The 13,602-nt window shown below is 48.0% G+C and overlaps 1 protein-coding gene across 1 annotated transcript in view; it reads right to left on the reverse strand.

Moving 5' to 3' along the window:
* ANKH (ANKH inorganic pyrophosphate transport regulator) overlaps positions 1-7,876 on the reverse strand; it is a 144,514-nt gene extending 136,638 nt beyond the window's left edge. Inside the window, exon 1 of the mRNA XM_002713969.6 lies at positions 7,185-7,876. Within this exon, the coding sequence (XP_002714015.3) occupies positions 7,185-7,280 (96 nt within the window). The 5' untranslated portion in view covers positions 7,281-7,876. The remainder of the gene's footprint in view (positions 1-7,184) is intronic.
* Positions 7,877-13,602: the final 5,726 nt, after the last annotated feature.

Raw genomic sequence — 13,602 nt, forward strand, 5'->3', positions numbered from 1 at the left:
TGCTTGCCATTCCAATTTCCCGCTAATGTGCAGCCCAGGAGGCAGCAGGTGATAGCTCAAGTGCTTTGGTCCCCAACCATCACCCTTGGGAAAGACTCAGATTGGATTCTGGGCTCCTGGCTGTAGCGTGGCCCAGCCCTGACTGTTGCACGCATTTGGGGAGTGAACCTGTGAGTGGAGGATCTCTCTCTCTCTGCCTCTGTCTCTCTGCCTATCACATAAAAGGGACAAAAGATAAAATTTTACATGCACACACAAACCAACCCAGCTAGGAGCTATGACTATCTCAAAGCAAAATGCAGCCCTCCAGCTAGAATTAAAGCTGCCCAATTTGTCCCTGGGACACTGTGTTATTTATTTACCCAGAGGTACAGGCTGTTTAGATAACTCTTTATTCAGAGGAACAAATACCTCCTTTGCTCTGACAAAAAAAATCAAGACATTTCCCTTCCCAGGATGGACTTTAAAAGCATTTTTGCTATGAAGAGGTAGCCATAAAGGGGTACTTCAAAAGTCTGCAGAAATGGAATCCAATGATAAGATTATTCTGGTGCAAACATTTTTTTGAAATCCATACACAGTTTTTTTGTAGTATGCATTTTTCCATGAACATTCTGAAGATCTCTCATGGAGGAGAAACAGTGAGCTGTGATGCACGAGCCTAGTAGTTGACGGGATAACTCTTAAATGTCATCTTTGTTATTCTAAGCATCGGGACATGGTGTTTGGTGGCTGGGCTAGGAACTGAAGGATCCCAAAGTCATGCAAAACGCAAAAACAAAGGAACAAACCTGGCTTGCACCACTTGATATGAACCCTGCTAGTTTACCTAAATGCGACTCTGCCTTCACCTTTGTGGACTAGTGCTGGCCACTCAGATGACAAGGACATTTACAGAGAAGAGGCTGGAGCTACCACATCCAGATAAGAACTAAGGCAAACACGATGCTGTGGCCCTGCTCCGTGGCCACAGACTCACCGCTCCACTGCAACTGCTGCACACTCCGGCATCCGTCTATTAAACTGTGTTGTCCAATTAGACATTTCACTCTGTGCTGCTTTGATTGCAGAGGTGTTGTGTGTGTGTTTTCTTAATGAGGATCTAAGCAATTTGAGGGCAAGGGCTGTGTCAAATAGGGCAATGCTTCCCTCCTTTCATTCCAAGGTCACTTCACTGACACTCACTCCAGAATCTCTCCAGGTCAGAAACAAATTAGCAGGGGAAAATAAGCATCACAAATTATACATGCTCCTCCCAAAGGAGGCCCCCCAAATTGTTTCTCCCTAATTTTTGCTGGAATTCTAATATATTTCCACTTCCTGGGTGCAGAGCAGATTCAAAGCAGCAAACTAGAAAGCATGAACTCAAGGTATGAATGGTTGTTTTCACTGTACTTTTGTTACTATTACTGAATTTGTAAGGCATTCTGTGCAACACAAAGAGAATACTGGCTGGCAAATGGTTAGCAGAAAAATTATAAAAGCAGATGCATGACCTAAAAGGCTTTTTCAAATTAATTTTCATTTGAAAGGCAGAAAGATGGAGATCTCCCATCTGCTGGTTTACTCCCCAGCTGCCTACAACATCTCAGGTTGGACCAGGTCAAGTCCAGTAGTTGGTAACTTAGTCCACATCTCCCTGATGGATAGCAGGGACCCAAGTACTTGAGCCATCAGCACTGCCTCCCAGGATACACAATAGCAGGAAGCTGAAACAGGGAGAGAAGCTGGGACTTGAAACGAGGCACTCCAGTATGGGATGTGGGTGTCCTAAGCAGCATGTTAACTGCTGTGCCAGACGTGCCCACACACAACTCTTTAAAACTGTATCACACATCTATGGGTCTCAAGAAGCCCATATGCCTGGTGGTTCTGCAAGATCAGGACCGGACAAAGTCAGTTCCCATTGCTCAGTGCCAAACTCTCTTAAGTATTTTCAATGTCACATGATTGCATAGCACCATGATAGACATTCACAAGTCCTCCCCCACCCCCCAAATGTTTCATGATGTTTTGTTTGTTGCTAATGTGCCTGGGAAACCAGTGGAAGATGGACCCAGTACTTGGCTCCTGCTATCCACCTGGGAGACCTGGATGGAATTCCAGGCTCCTGGCTTCCACCTGGCCCGGCCCTGGCTGTTGCAGTCAATTGGGGAGTGCACCAGCAGATGGAAGATCTCTCTCTCTAATTCTCCCTTTCAAATTAAAAAATCATAATCTTCAATTGTCAAACACATTCAGTCTTATGGGTAGCTCAGACCCAGATAATTCTACAGAAAAGTGTTGTTTTCTCTGTTGCATTTTCACAGTAAATAATAGAGTTACACAGGCTCAGAAACACATTTATTATTTGGTAACTGTAGGCATCACCCAGGTCAGTCTGATATGTTAGGCCAGGGTTTACAAGGCCAATGGAGGATTGATTCTCCATCCAGGGTCTTTCTTCTCACCCAAACATAACCCACCCATCATCTCAAACCTGAGAAGACATGGAAAGACATGGAGACCAAATTCCCTACCACTAACGTAAAACTGGGCTTGTTCCATCTCAAAGGTGCAATGGGGCAGGCGTTGCAGTATGAACGGTCAACCCTCTTGCTTGAGATGCCTGTGTATACGTATCACAATACCCAGGATCAAGTCCCACTATAGCTTCTCCTCAGCTTCCAGCCGGTGTGCATCCTGGGAGGGCAGGAGATGATGGCTCAAGTACAGATTCCTGGCTCCTGGCTTCAGCCTGACTAAGCTGTGGCTGTTGTGAGCATCTGTGCAGTGAACTAGCAGTAGGAAGATCTCTTTCTCTCTACCTCTCAAATAAATGAAAATGTGAAAAATAATAAAAAAGTGCTATGTACTGTAAGCAATATCACACTGTACATGTTAAGATGACTTTTAAAGAATTTGTGCTATTACTAGAAAGTGACATAGTTATTGTCTCGAGGTATGAAAGACGTGCCTGGAAGGAAGCATTATGGACAGGTGGTGTTTAAGCTGGCCACCAAACCACCTCACTGAATAAGCCAACAAGCAGTAGATCAGCCTCTGCGGTTCTCAAAACAACCTGCTTACCTAAGCACCCAAGAGACGTACTCTAAGTGGGCATGTGGTCTCAAGACAACTGGGAAACAGTAGGCACAGGAGGATCAACTGGACCAAGGAGGTCACAGTGTCCTTGACTAAATATGGACACTGACACGGTGTGACCTCATATTCTGTGTATGAATGGCAAACTGAAATAGGCACCAAAGTCCACCAGGCAGAAAGCCTAAGGCAGCTGGAGAAAGCACATTATCTACTCACCACACAAAGATGCCCACTGAAATTCTCCATTGCAAAAACCAAACAAAATACTTCAGTGTTTAAACAATAGGGTGACACGCAGCAACAGGAACTGCCATATGCTCATATAATCAAATTTAGGGTTGCCATTTATAATCATGCTCAAATACTTTTAAATGACGTGGGGAAAATGTTTCCCTATTCTGTGAAACATTTCATATATACATTCATACCACATTATATATATTATAGTTCACACACTACACATATACTCATCTTAAAAATGTACAATTTCAAATAATTCATAAGTGGAAAAAAACAATAATAATTTTGAAGCTTATTCTATTGCTATAGAATAGACTGGTGGGGGGAGTTTCCCCTACATTTACTTAGAAATTTAGCCTTTGCATTTCTATTTTTAAGTACTCTGGAAAGTGGGACATGACAAACACTGATTATTCAAAGCCAGCGCGGCCTGGGGAGCTGTCTTCCCAGCTCAGTGGCCCTGGATGGGGAGTCCCTTCCCAGTAGGAAGGACCTTAAAGAGAGTTCCCTCAGTGCCACCAAGCACATCCACCCTTTTCTATTCCCGTAACTCCTCTTCTGGTGGAAAATTTGGGTTTGGTTGATTTTGGGAGGAAGAAGGTGCATGTCTCTACTTGGTAAACAAGAACATTTATTAAGCTCTTTTCCTGGGATTCTCATTTTTTTCACATTTTGTGATATTAAAATTCCAGACCCTCTTACACTGTAGAGGCCCACATCTGGGTTTACTGAACTAGAAAAGGCTCTCCTAAAATAGAAATGGGGAGTCTGGGAAATTTTTTAACACTCCTACTCACACTTTTAAACTTTCCCATCAGAGATAAACACTGCAGGTCCCTGAATTACCAGACTGGACCCAACCTAAGTCAGTGAATCATCCAGGACACTAGGAAATATCCTGTTATCACCTGAGGGCGACAGAGGGCACTGGCTAGCACCAGGCACAACACATTTCTTCTTCAGCGAGAACAACAGCAATGTTCTTCTCTTTTTCACAGTCTCCTTGCCAAAGCTGTCTTTAACATTTTAAGACTCATCAAGACCCTTAAACAAAGTAAATGTGGCTTTTAAGGCAATCAGGGACTTTGTACCAAGTTCAGCTTTAAACAGAAACAACAGGTGAGCACGGTGAGATGACAAAGACACTTGCAGACAAGTGAAGGAAATGAACAGTTTAAAACACATCTCAGGACACTTTCTTTCATCAGCAATCAGTATTGTTGCAATGATAAAGCCTAAAGGATTTCCAAATACTGTCCCTGTGAGGCATCAGCTGTCTCTTATCTTTTCTTTCTCCTCTTGATCAGGGGCTCTGCCCATTTGTTAAATTAAGATCCGATGTTGGTTTAATTACCTGGGCAAATCAGCTCTTCTCCTAAGAACTTCTTGGTCACCTTTTTCCCTGGAGCCCTTCTTATGATTGTCCCATATCTGCTGAGTCTATAGAATTCAATATAGGATAGTGAATATCACATTTGAACCCAGGCTGAGAATCAGAAAAGACAGAACTTATTCCTGTGTTTCTAAGAACTCCTGGGCAGATCTCAGCACATAAGCTTGATTGGACGAAGCCGGTGGTGATGGGGCGAGCCTTGGCTGTGCCACTTGTGATCCTGGGCGAACGACTTACCATCGCTAGGCCTCTCATTCTTTCCTCATATGCAACCTGTGCTCGGACACTGCACGCATCTACTAGGTGACTAATGAATGCAAGCGATGTACACTTTTATTTTTCAATCTGTAAGAATGCAGACAAAATGATAACTCCATATATACAATCATCAGAAAGTGTTTTACCTACCTATAGGATCCTACATATTAGTTTTTACAATAATTCCCATTCTTTCTATGATGCTCATGTTTTTTAAAAGCAGGTCATTGGGGCCGGCGCTGTGGCACAGTGGGTTAAAGCCGCTGCCTGCAGTGCTGGCATCCCATATGGGTGCCAGTTCGAGTCCCGGCTGCTCCACTTCCGATCCAGCTCTCTGCTGTGGCCTGGGAAAGCAGTGGAAGATGGCTCAAGTCCTTGGGTTCCTGCACCCACATGGGAGACCTGGAGGAAGCTCCTGGCTCCTGGCTTCAGATCAGCTCAGCTCTGGTTGTTGCAGTCATTTGGGGAGTGAACCAGAGAATGGAAGACCTCTCTCTGGCTCTATCTCTCTCTGTAACTCTTTCAAATAAATAAAATAAATCTTAAAAAAAAAAAGCAGGTCATTCTATTCTATTCATTCTATTCCATATCATTTCCCCCTTCTCTGCATAGAATTTATTTCCATCCTTCCCTCTCAAAAGACTACCACCACTAACATTTTTTTAAAGGAGATAATAACAGTTGCTAGTTTTGCAAGAATGGGTTTCCTGAGTGAGCGATAAAATGACAGAATTTTGTATCCAACAGACACCATTCATGCAGAGTATCAGGGGGCTGTGGGTAGACCAGGGCTTCCTATCACCCCCTCCACCCACACACACACTAATAGCTCTGGGACCATTCGCAGGTAATCCCTTTGCATAGTGGAATACATGCAGCTTATTGGACTTGCGGTGGAATCTTGAATGTAGCTGGATTTCCATTTTAAAAGTTCTTTCCATGGTTTATAAAGAAACCACAAAACTGTGATGTTTATAACAAAATAAAGCTCATCTAAGAAATATTTCAAGAGATTTTATTACCCCTTTGTTCCTGACAAGTCAGAGACTTAAAAGCCAAGACTTTTTCATTTTGCGTTTCTGAATCAGCTCCAAAGCATGAGAACCAGACGCTGCGTTTACCTTTGCCTTCCCGTGTCACCTCTCCACCTGAGGATTCGTAAATTTCTGACATATGAGTCATCATTTACTCCCAGGGAGGCGGAACGCACCTGCCCACGCGGTGGCAGGACCTGCCTGTGTCCATCTGCCTAGAACTCCTCCGTAAAAACTCGTAATGAATACCGCATTTTACGCCAACTGCTTTGAAGCACAGCAGAGAGGAGCAATGCACCGCTTTGCAAAAAGTAGATTTATGTTAGACTTGTGAAAATAAGCAGCTCCCATACCCAAATCCTCTCCTGGGCCTTGGAGTGCAACCGCATCCCGCCGGAGGCCCAGCAACAAACGGTCCCTAGAGGCAGAGTGCAGGGTACCAGTGCCAGGGGGCCACCGCCACCACCGGAGAGCCTGCAGCATCGCCTTTGCAATGACGCCACATGGAGAAAACGCGAAAAAGAAACAAGGACAGGGAGGCTGCACCTCTCTCTCTCTCTCTCACACGCACACGCACATTGCTCCCCTTCTTCGGGGGCTCAAGGAGATAGGGAGGGAAGGCAACCCGAACTAGACATGACCAGGGGTGGGCTCATCAGGACACACGTGGGGCACCCCCAAGACTGGCTGACTTTAGCTGCAAAACACATCTCATGAGAACTACCTGGGAAATCAACTCGGCTACAAGATACTACGAAAGCTCCCCATCACCATCGCCCCGGGGAAAGAGAAACCCAGCACTGGAGCTCCCAGGAACAACGTTTGGGTCACAGACCTGCGGTTTACATAATTGTAAATTACATAAGACTCCCGTGCACTGGGAATCCGTCTATAGGCGAACTTCCCCACCAGCCGGTCTGCTGAACATTTTCCAGCGCGAGCTGGGAAAGTCTGCGGAATCTTGGGGGGGGGAAGGAAGGGACTGGGGTGAGGGAAAAGTCGCTCCAGACACGCTGCCAAGGCCACCCGGCGCTCCTGGATGAAAAGGGACTCGGAGCAGGTGACTCCCCTCCGCCCCCTCCCCCGGCGCCCGGCGGCGGAGGCCGAGGCGGAGCGCGTCCGGCGCCGGCTCTGGGGCTCCGGCTCCGGCGCGGGGCGGCGCGCCCGGGGCTTACCTGCTCCCCGAAGTCGATGGCGATGTTGGTGATGCCCAGGGGCACCAGGAACCGGATCAGGGGCCAATAGTGCGTGAGCGCCGGGAATTTCACCATAGTCCTCGCCGTGGGCTGGCCCCACACACATCTGCTGCCGCGAGGGGACTGTGCGCGAGGCGAGGGGCGAGCGGCGAGCAGGGCGCGAGTGCACGGAGGCCGCGTCCGGCGGGGCCTCGGGCGGCGGCGGCGGCGGCGGCGGCGGCGGCGCCCTCTCCGAGCGCGGCTGCTCTAGCAAGCGATCCGCAAGCTCAAGTCCATCCCTGCTGCCCTCCCACACAACAAAGATCTGCCGGGAAAAAAAAGAGGAGGGACGGCGGCGGCGGTGGCGGCGGGAGGCTGTGCTGACAGCGGCTCCATTATAAGCGCTCCGGGGCCCGGAAATAAATAAATAACCGTGCTCACGAGGCGCCGCCGCCGCCGCCGCCACCGCCGCCACCGCGCGGAGGAAATCAGGGGCGGGCGCGGACACCGCCGGCGGCGGGGGAGGGGGCGCGCGGGCCGGGCGCGGCCGCGGGGGGCGCTGCGCACGCTCAGGCCGCGGGGCTTCCGCCGTTCCAGGGGCGGCGGCTCGGCTCCCGCCCGCAGCGGGGAGCGGGGCTCGGGGCGCGGGGGACGCGGGCTGCACCCGGGCGGCGGGGGCGCTGCGCCACCTCGAGGCCGGACCCTGCCGCCCGGGTCCTGGGTCCTGGTGCTGTCCCCCAGAGCGGACAGCGAGGCCGAGGCCCGCGGGAAGGCAGCCGGGCGCGCAGGGGCCGGGCGGCCGGCCTGCAGGCTGGCAGGGACGCGCTGGGGACCTGCGTGGGGAGCTAAGGGCCCAGGTGAGCCCGAGGTGCCGCTCTGGGCGGGCGGAAGCCGGGGAAAGGTCTCCAGCAAGGCAACATCTCTCTCAGGGTTTCCACGGGCGATGGCGACCGGCGTCCCTGGGGAGAAGTGCCCTGAGGGCGACAGGGACGGGGCCCCTGCAGCTCCCAGGCCCGGGGCCCCAGCACTTTGCCAACCATGTGCCGCTTCTGTAAGGCAACTCGTCGTAAAGCCCGTGTTTTTTAAATAAAGGGAAAGAAAACTGTTCTGGTTTATGGTTCTGTGTCCCAGTGACTTGGGGGTGACCCGTGGCTGTGCTGAGAGGCCAACATCCATCCGGCCCCCAGCACGCTATGGGGTGGGGCCGGGGATGTGCAGACCCTCTGGCTGGAGCGCCGCTCCTGGCCCTCCTGGTTCTCGACCTGTGCAGTGTCTCTGCTTTGGCCTCCTGAAGTTCTGCTTAAACAAGGGCCCCTTCGTTTTCGTTTTGTACTGGGCCTGGCAAATTATGTAACCCTTCATGCCTTATTTTGTGCCTATAAAATTACATAAAGAATTAAAGTAATTCATTATTAAAACCAATAGGGGCCTGCGTTCTGGTACAATGGGTTAACCGCCCGCTGGGCCTCCTGCACTGATTGGAGTCCCAGCTGCTTTACTTCTTATGGCTGGGAAAGCAGCAGAAGATGGTCCAGTACTTTGGCCGCTGCCACCCACAAGGGAGACCAGGGTGGAGTTCCAGGCTCCTGGCTTCGGCCTGGTCCAGCTCTGGCTGTTGCGTTCATTTGGGGAGTAAACCAGCAGATGGGAGATCTCTGCTGCTCTCTTTGTAACTCTGTAACTCTGCCTTGCAAATAAGTAAGTTTTTATAAAAGGATTTTTGTGCCTAGGAATTGAACACTTTACCTCGCATGAGTTTTGTGAAGCTTGTGTTAATAGTAAACTTGAGGGGCCAGCGCTGTGGCGTAGTGGGTAAAGCTGCCGCCTGCAGTGCTGGCATCTCATACGGGCGCCGGTTCGAGTACCAGCTGCTCCACTTCCAATCCAGCTCTTTGCGGGATTCTCAGCCTGGGAAAGCGGTAGAAGATGGCTTGAGTCCTTGGGCCCCTGCACCCGCGTGGGATACCCGGAAGAAGCTCCTGGCTTCTGATGGGCGCAGCTCTGGCCCTTGCGGCCAATAGGGGAATGAACCAACGAATGGAAGACCTCTCTCTTTCTCTCTCTCTTCCTCTCCTTCACTCTTTTTGTAATTCTGACTTGCAAATAAAAATAAATTAAAAAAAATTAGTGAACTTGAGACCTGAAATTCCTGGGTGCAGGCATTTCACAACTATTTTGAAAGTATACAGCATTTCCATGTTTTATGCCTTTAAAAATACCATTTTATATTCCACACAGGATGAAAAAGGCCTTGAGGTAGAAAGCTAATGGAACTTGCCTCTCTTAACTGACAGTTATTTTCCCTCTAATTAAAATGAAACTTTGGTAAGTACATATTGTGTTAAATGTGTCAAACAGAAATATTTAAAAGATTCCGCAGCAAAACAGGAAGTTTTTGTATACAAGACTCCTGGGAGCCAGTTCCCATAAAGTGCATTTCAATAAAGTCGACCACTGGTTTAAGTCTGCAGAGGGAGCTTGTTGTTGTTTTAAGATTTGTTTTGTTTATTTATTTGAAAGATAGCATGAGAGACAGAGAGAGAGAATGAGAGAGAGAGAGAGAGAGAATCTTCCATATGCCAGTTCACTGCACAACCAGGGCTGACTGAAGCTGAAGCCAGGAGCCTGGAACTCCATCCTGATCTCCCACATAGGTGACAGGGCCCTAAGCATACAGACCATCTTCTGTTGCTTACCCAGGTGCATTAGCAGGGAGCTGCATTGGAAGTGGAGCAGCCAGGACTCCAGCTGGCATCCATACAGAATGCAGATGGCAGCTTAACCAGCTGTGCTACAAAGCCGGCCCTGGGAGCCTGTTATTTAAAGCAAGCACTAACCGATAGAATAAATAAAGGGGAGAGTGATCCAACATGGGAAGTGAGATACTCAGCAGACTCATAGAAGGGCGGATGTCCTAAATAGCACTCTGGCCTCAGAATCAGCCCTAAAGGCACTCGGATCTGGCTGAAAAGCCCATGAGAGTATTTCAGGCATGGAAAGCCAAGACATTCTGGCAAAAAGATCTCTGTGAGTGAGATCCCAGTGGAAAGAACAGGTCTTCAAAGAGGGAGGTGCCTTTCTCTGAAGGGAGGAGAGAACCTCCACTTTGACTATGACCTTGTCTAAACAAGATAAGAGTCAGAGAACTCAAGGGGCTTCCATAGCCTTGGAAACTCATGACTGGTGCATAGGGAGATTACTGATGCCATAAACAGGAGTGTCAATTGGTAAAGTCAACAACAGGAGTCACTGTGCACTTACTCCTCATGTAGGATCTCTGTCCTTAATGTGCTGTACACTGAGGCTTAATGCTATAACGAGTACTCAAACAGTATATTTCACTTTGTGTTTCTATGGGGGTGCAAACGATTGAAATCTTTACTTAATGTACACTAAACTGATCTTCTGTAAAAAAAAAAAAAAAAAGAAATTATCAATTCCCAACTTGACTCTCACTGGGATTAAACATGACAATAGGTCTGATCTGATTTCATCATCATTTAAAAAAATCATCTATTATTTTTCACTTTATGTTTCTGTGTGGGAGCAAACTGTTGAAATCCTTACTTAAGGTATACTAAGCTGATCTTCTGTATATTAAGATAATCGAAAATGAATCTTGATGTGAATGGAAGGGGAGAGGGAGTGGGAAAGGGGAGGGTTGTGGGTGGGAGGGACGGTATGGGGGGGGAAGCCATTGTAACCCATGAGTCGTACTTTGGAAATTTATATTCATTAAATAAAAGATAAAAAAAAAAATAAAGCAAGTCTCTGGGAAAGAGTTCTTTTCTAAAGAAAATATCACCATGTGGTTTATCCATTCTGTTATTCTAGGTGTTCATAGGCCCCTTTACGTAAAGCAGTGTAATTACACTGACCTTTGTCTAGAAGGTGGTGGCATTGATGAGGTCCCAGATCGATCCTCATCCAGCCCAGTTTCCTTCATTTGCTACTGCTGCCTCCTGCAGCTGCCTGAGCTGACGCACGTGTCTGGTCTTCAAGGACTATGGTTCGAAAACTCTGGTGAATCCATGAAAGGTCGTCATCTGTGAGTACTCTGAACATGTATTTCCTCTACATGAGTGATTTAGGGGAGTCATTATTAATTATGATAAGGAGCATTTTTAGATTTCAAAGGCCTATGAATTTAAAAAAAGATTTATTTTATTTATTTAAAATGCAGAGTTACAGAGAAAGCAAGAGGCAGGTGGTCTATCCACTGGGTCACCCCCTAAATGGTGCCCAACAGCCAGAGCTGGGTCATACTGAGACTGGGAGCCTGGAACTACATGTGGGTCTCTAACATAAGTGGCAGGGGCACAGGCACTTAGGCCGTCTTCCACTGCCTTCCAGGTGCTTCAGTAGGGAGCTGGATCCGAAGTAGAGCAGCTGGGACTCATATGGAATGCTGGCATCACAGAAGCTGGCTTAACCTGCTGTGCCCCAACGTGTTCCCAGGCTTATGTATTTCTTTTTTTTTTTTTTCGACAGGCAGAGTGGATAATGAGAGAGAGAGGCAGAGAGAAAGGTCTTCCTTTTTACTGTTGGTTCACCCTCCAATGGCCGCCACTGCTGGCGCGCTGCGGCCGGCGTACCGCACTGAGCCGAAGGCAGGAGCCAGGTGCTTCTCCTGGTCTCCCATGGGGTGCAGGGCCCAAGCACCTGGGCCATCCTCCACTGCACTCCCGGGCCAGAGCAGAGAGCTGGCCTGGAAGAGGGGCAACCGGGACAGAATCTGGCGCCCCACCGGGACTAGAACCCGGTGTGCCGGCGCCACAGGCGGAGGATTAGCCTAGTGAGCCACGGCGCCGGCCTCGTGGGCTTATGTATTTCAATAACACCAGACAACGTGGAATGAATGGGACATTTAATTACTTTTTTTCTTCTGCCAAAGACTCAAAATCAAGGACAGACTTCAACAGGAGTTTTGGTCTATCTTTGTCTCCTTAGTATCTGAAAAGATAACTCCAGAATGTAAGTGATGCTGATGAACAGGAAGTTTTCTAAATGACCTCGAAACCAAAAAAGACATCCTAAAGTTACCAAACCTAAATTCAGATGGTGATAGGTTTGGAAGGCACAACTTTATCTTCTATTTTTAAATCTTAGATTTTATTGTTTTTGGTCAAAGATCATTACAAGATTTACCGGCCTGCAATCAATGTTGTGCATCTATGCATACAGGAAAAAGTACTGGAAGAGAGTGGGTTTGACTGTAACAATAGTTACCTCTGGGGCTGGCGCCGCAGCTCACTAGGCTAATCCTCCACCTTGTGGCGCTGACACACCGGGTTCTAGTCCCGGTCGGGGCGCCGGATTCTGTCCTGGTTGCCCCTCTTCCAGGCCAGCTCTCTGCTGTGGCCAGGGAGTGCAGTGGAGGATGGCCCTGCACCCCATGGGAGACCAGGAGAAGCACCTGGCTCCTGCCATCGGATCAGCGTGGTTCGCAGGCCGCAGCATGCTGGCCGTGGCAGCCATTGGAGGGTGAGCTCTGTCTCTCTCTCTCTCTCACTGTCCACTCTGCCTGTCAAAACAAACAAACAAACAAACAAACAAAACAACAATAGTTACCTCTGTGGGGCGGGCATGTAGGTGATCACTGCTTTCCTTTTAGATTTTTTTAGTGTTTCATACAATGGACACATACTGGAAAAATATTTATAGGGGCAGGTATTTGGTGTAGTAGTTTAGATATCGCTTGGGATGCCTGCATCCCATATCAGAGTGCCTGGGTTCAATTCCTGGTTCATTCCAGTTTCCTGCTAATGTGCACCCTGGAAAGCAGCAGGTGATGGCTCAAGTAGTTGGGCCTCCACCACCCACATGGGAGTTCTGAATTGAGTTCTATCTGGCTCATCCCTGGCTATTGCAGGTATTTCAGGCATGAGCCAGCATAAGGAAGGTCTCTCTCTCTCTCTCCTCTCTCAGCTCTCATCTAGAGCTCCCTATCTTGAGCTCTTACTGCCTGTCAAATAAAATAAATAAATGAAAAATATTTTAAATTAAAAAAACTTCATTGTAAGTGCAGGTAGCATTGATTTCAGAGTATGGAAAAAGTTACTTTTTGCTAAACAATTTCATAGATGACCAGTAATTTGTTTAGAAAAAAACTAATCCAAAAAAATAGACTATAAGCTACAGACATGTCTGATTTTCCTTTTTTTCCTGAAATTGTTTTTTTTTAATAATTTATTTTAATTGAAAGAGTTGCAGAGAAAGGGAGAGACAGAGAAAGAGAAAGGTCTTCCATCTGTTGGTTCACTCCCCGGACAGCCACAGCAGACTGGACTGAGCCAGGCTGAAGCCAGCACCCAGGAGCTTCATCCAGGTCTCTCTCATGTGGGTGGCAGGGACCCAAATACTTGGGCCATCTTCCACTGCTTTCCTATGCACATTAACAGGGAACTAGTAGGAAATA

Source organism: Oryctolagus cuniculus, chromosome 14 (genome assembly GCF_051225735.1).
Source record: "Oryctolagus cuniculus isolate XC-2025 breed Fujian yellow rabbit chromosome 14, ASM5122573v1, whole genome shotgun sequence".
Classification (NCBI taxonomy): Eukaryota; Metazoa; Chordata; class Mammalia; order Lagomorpha; family Leporidae; genus Oryctolagus; species Oryctolagus cuniculus.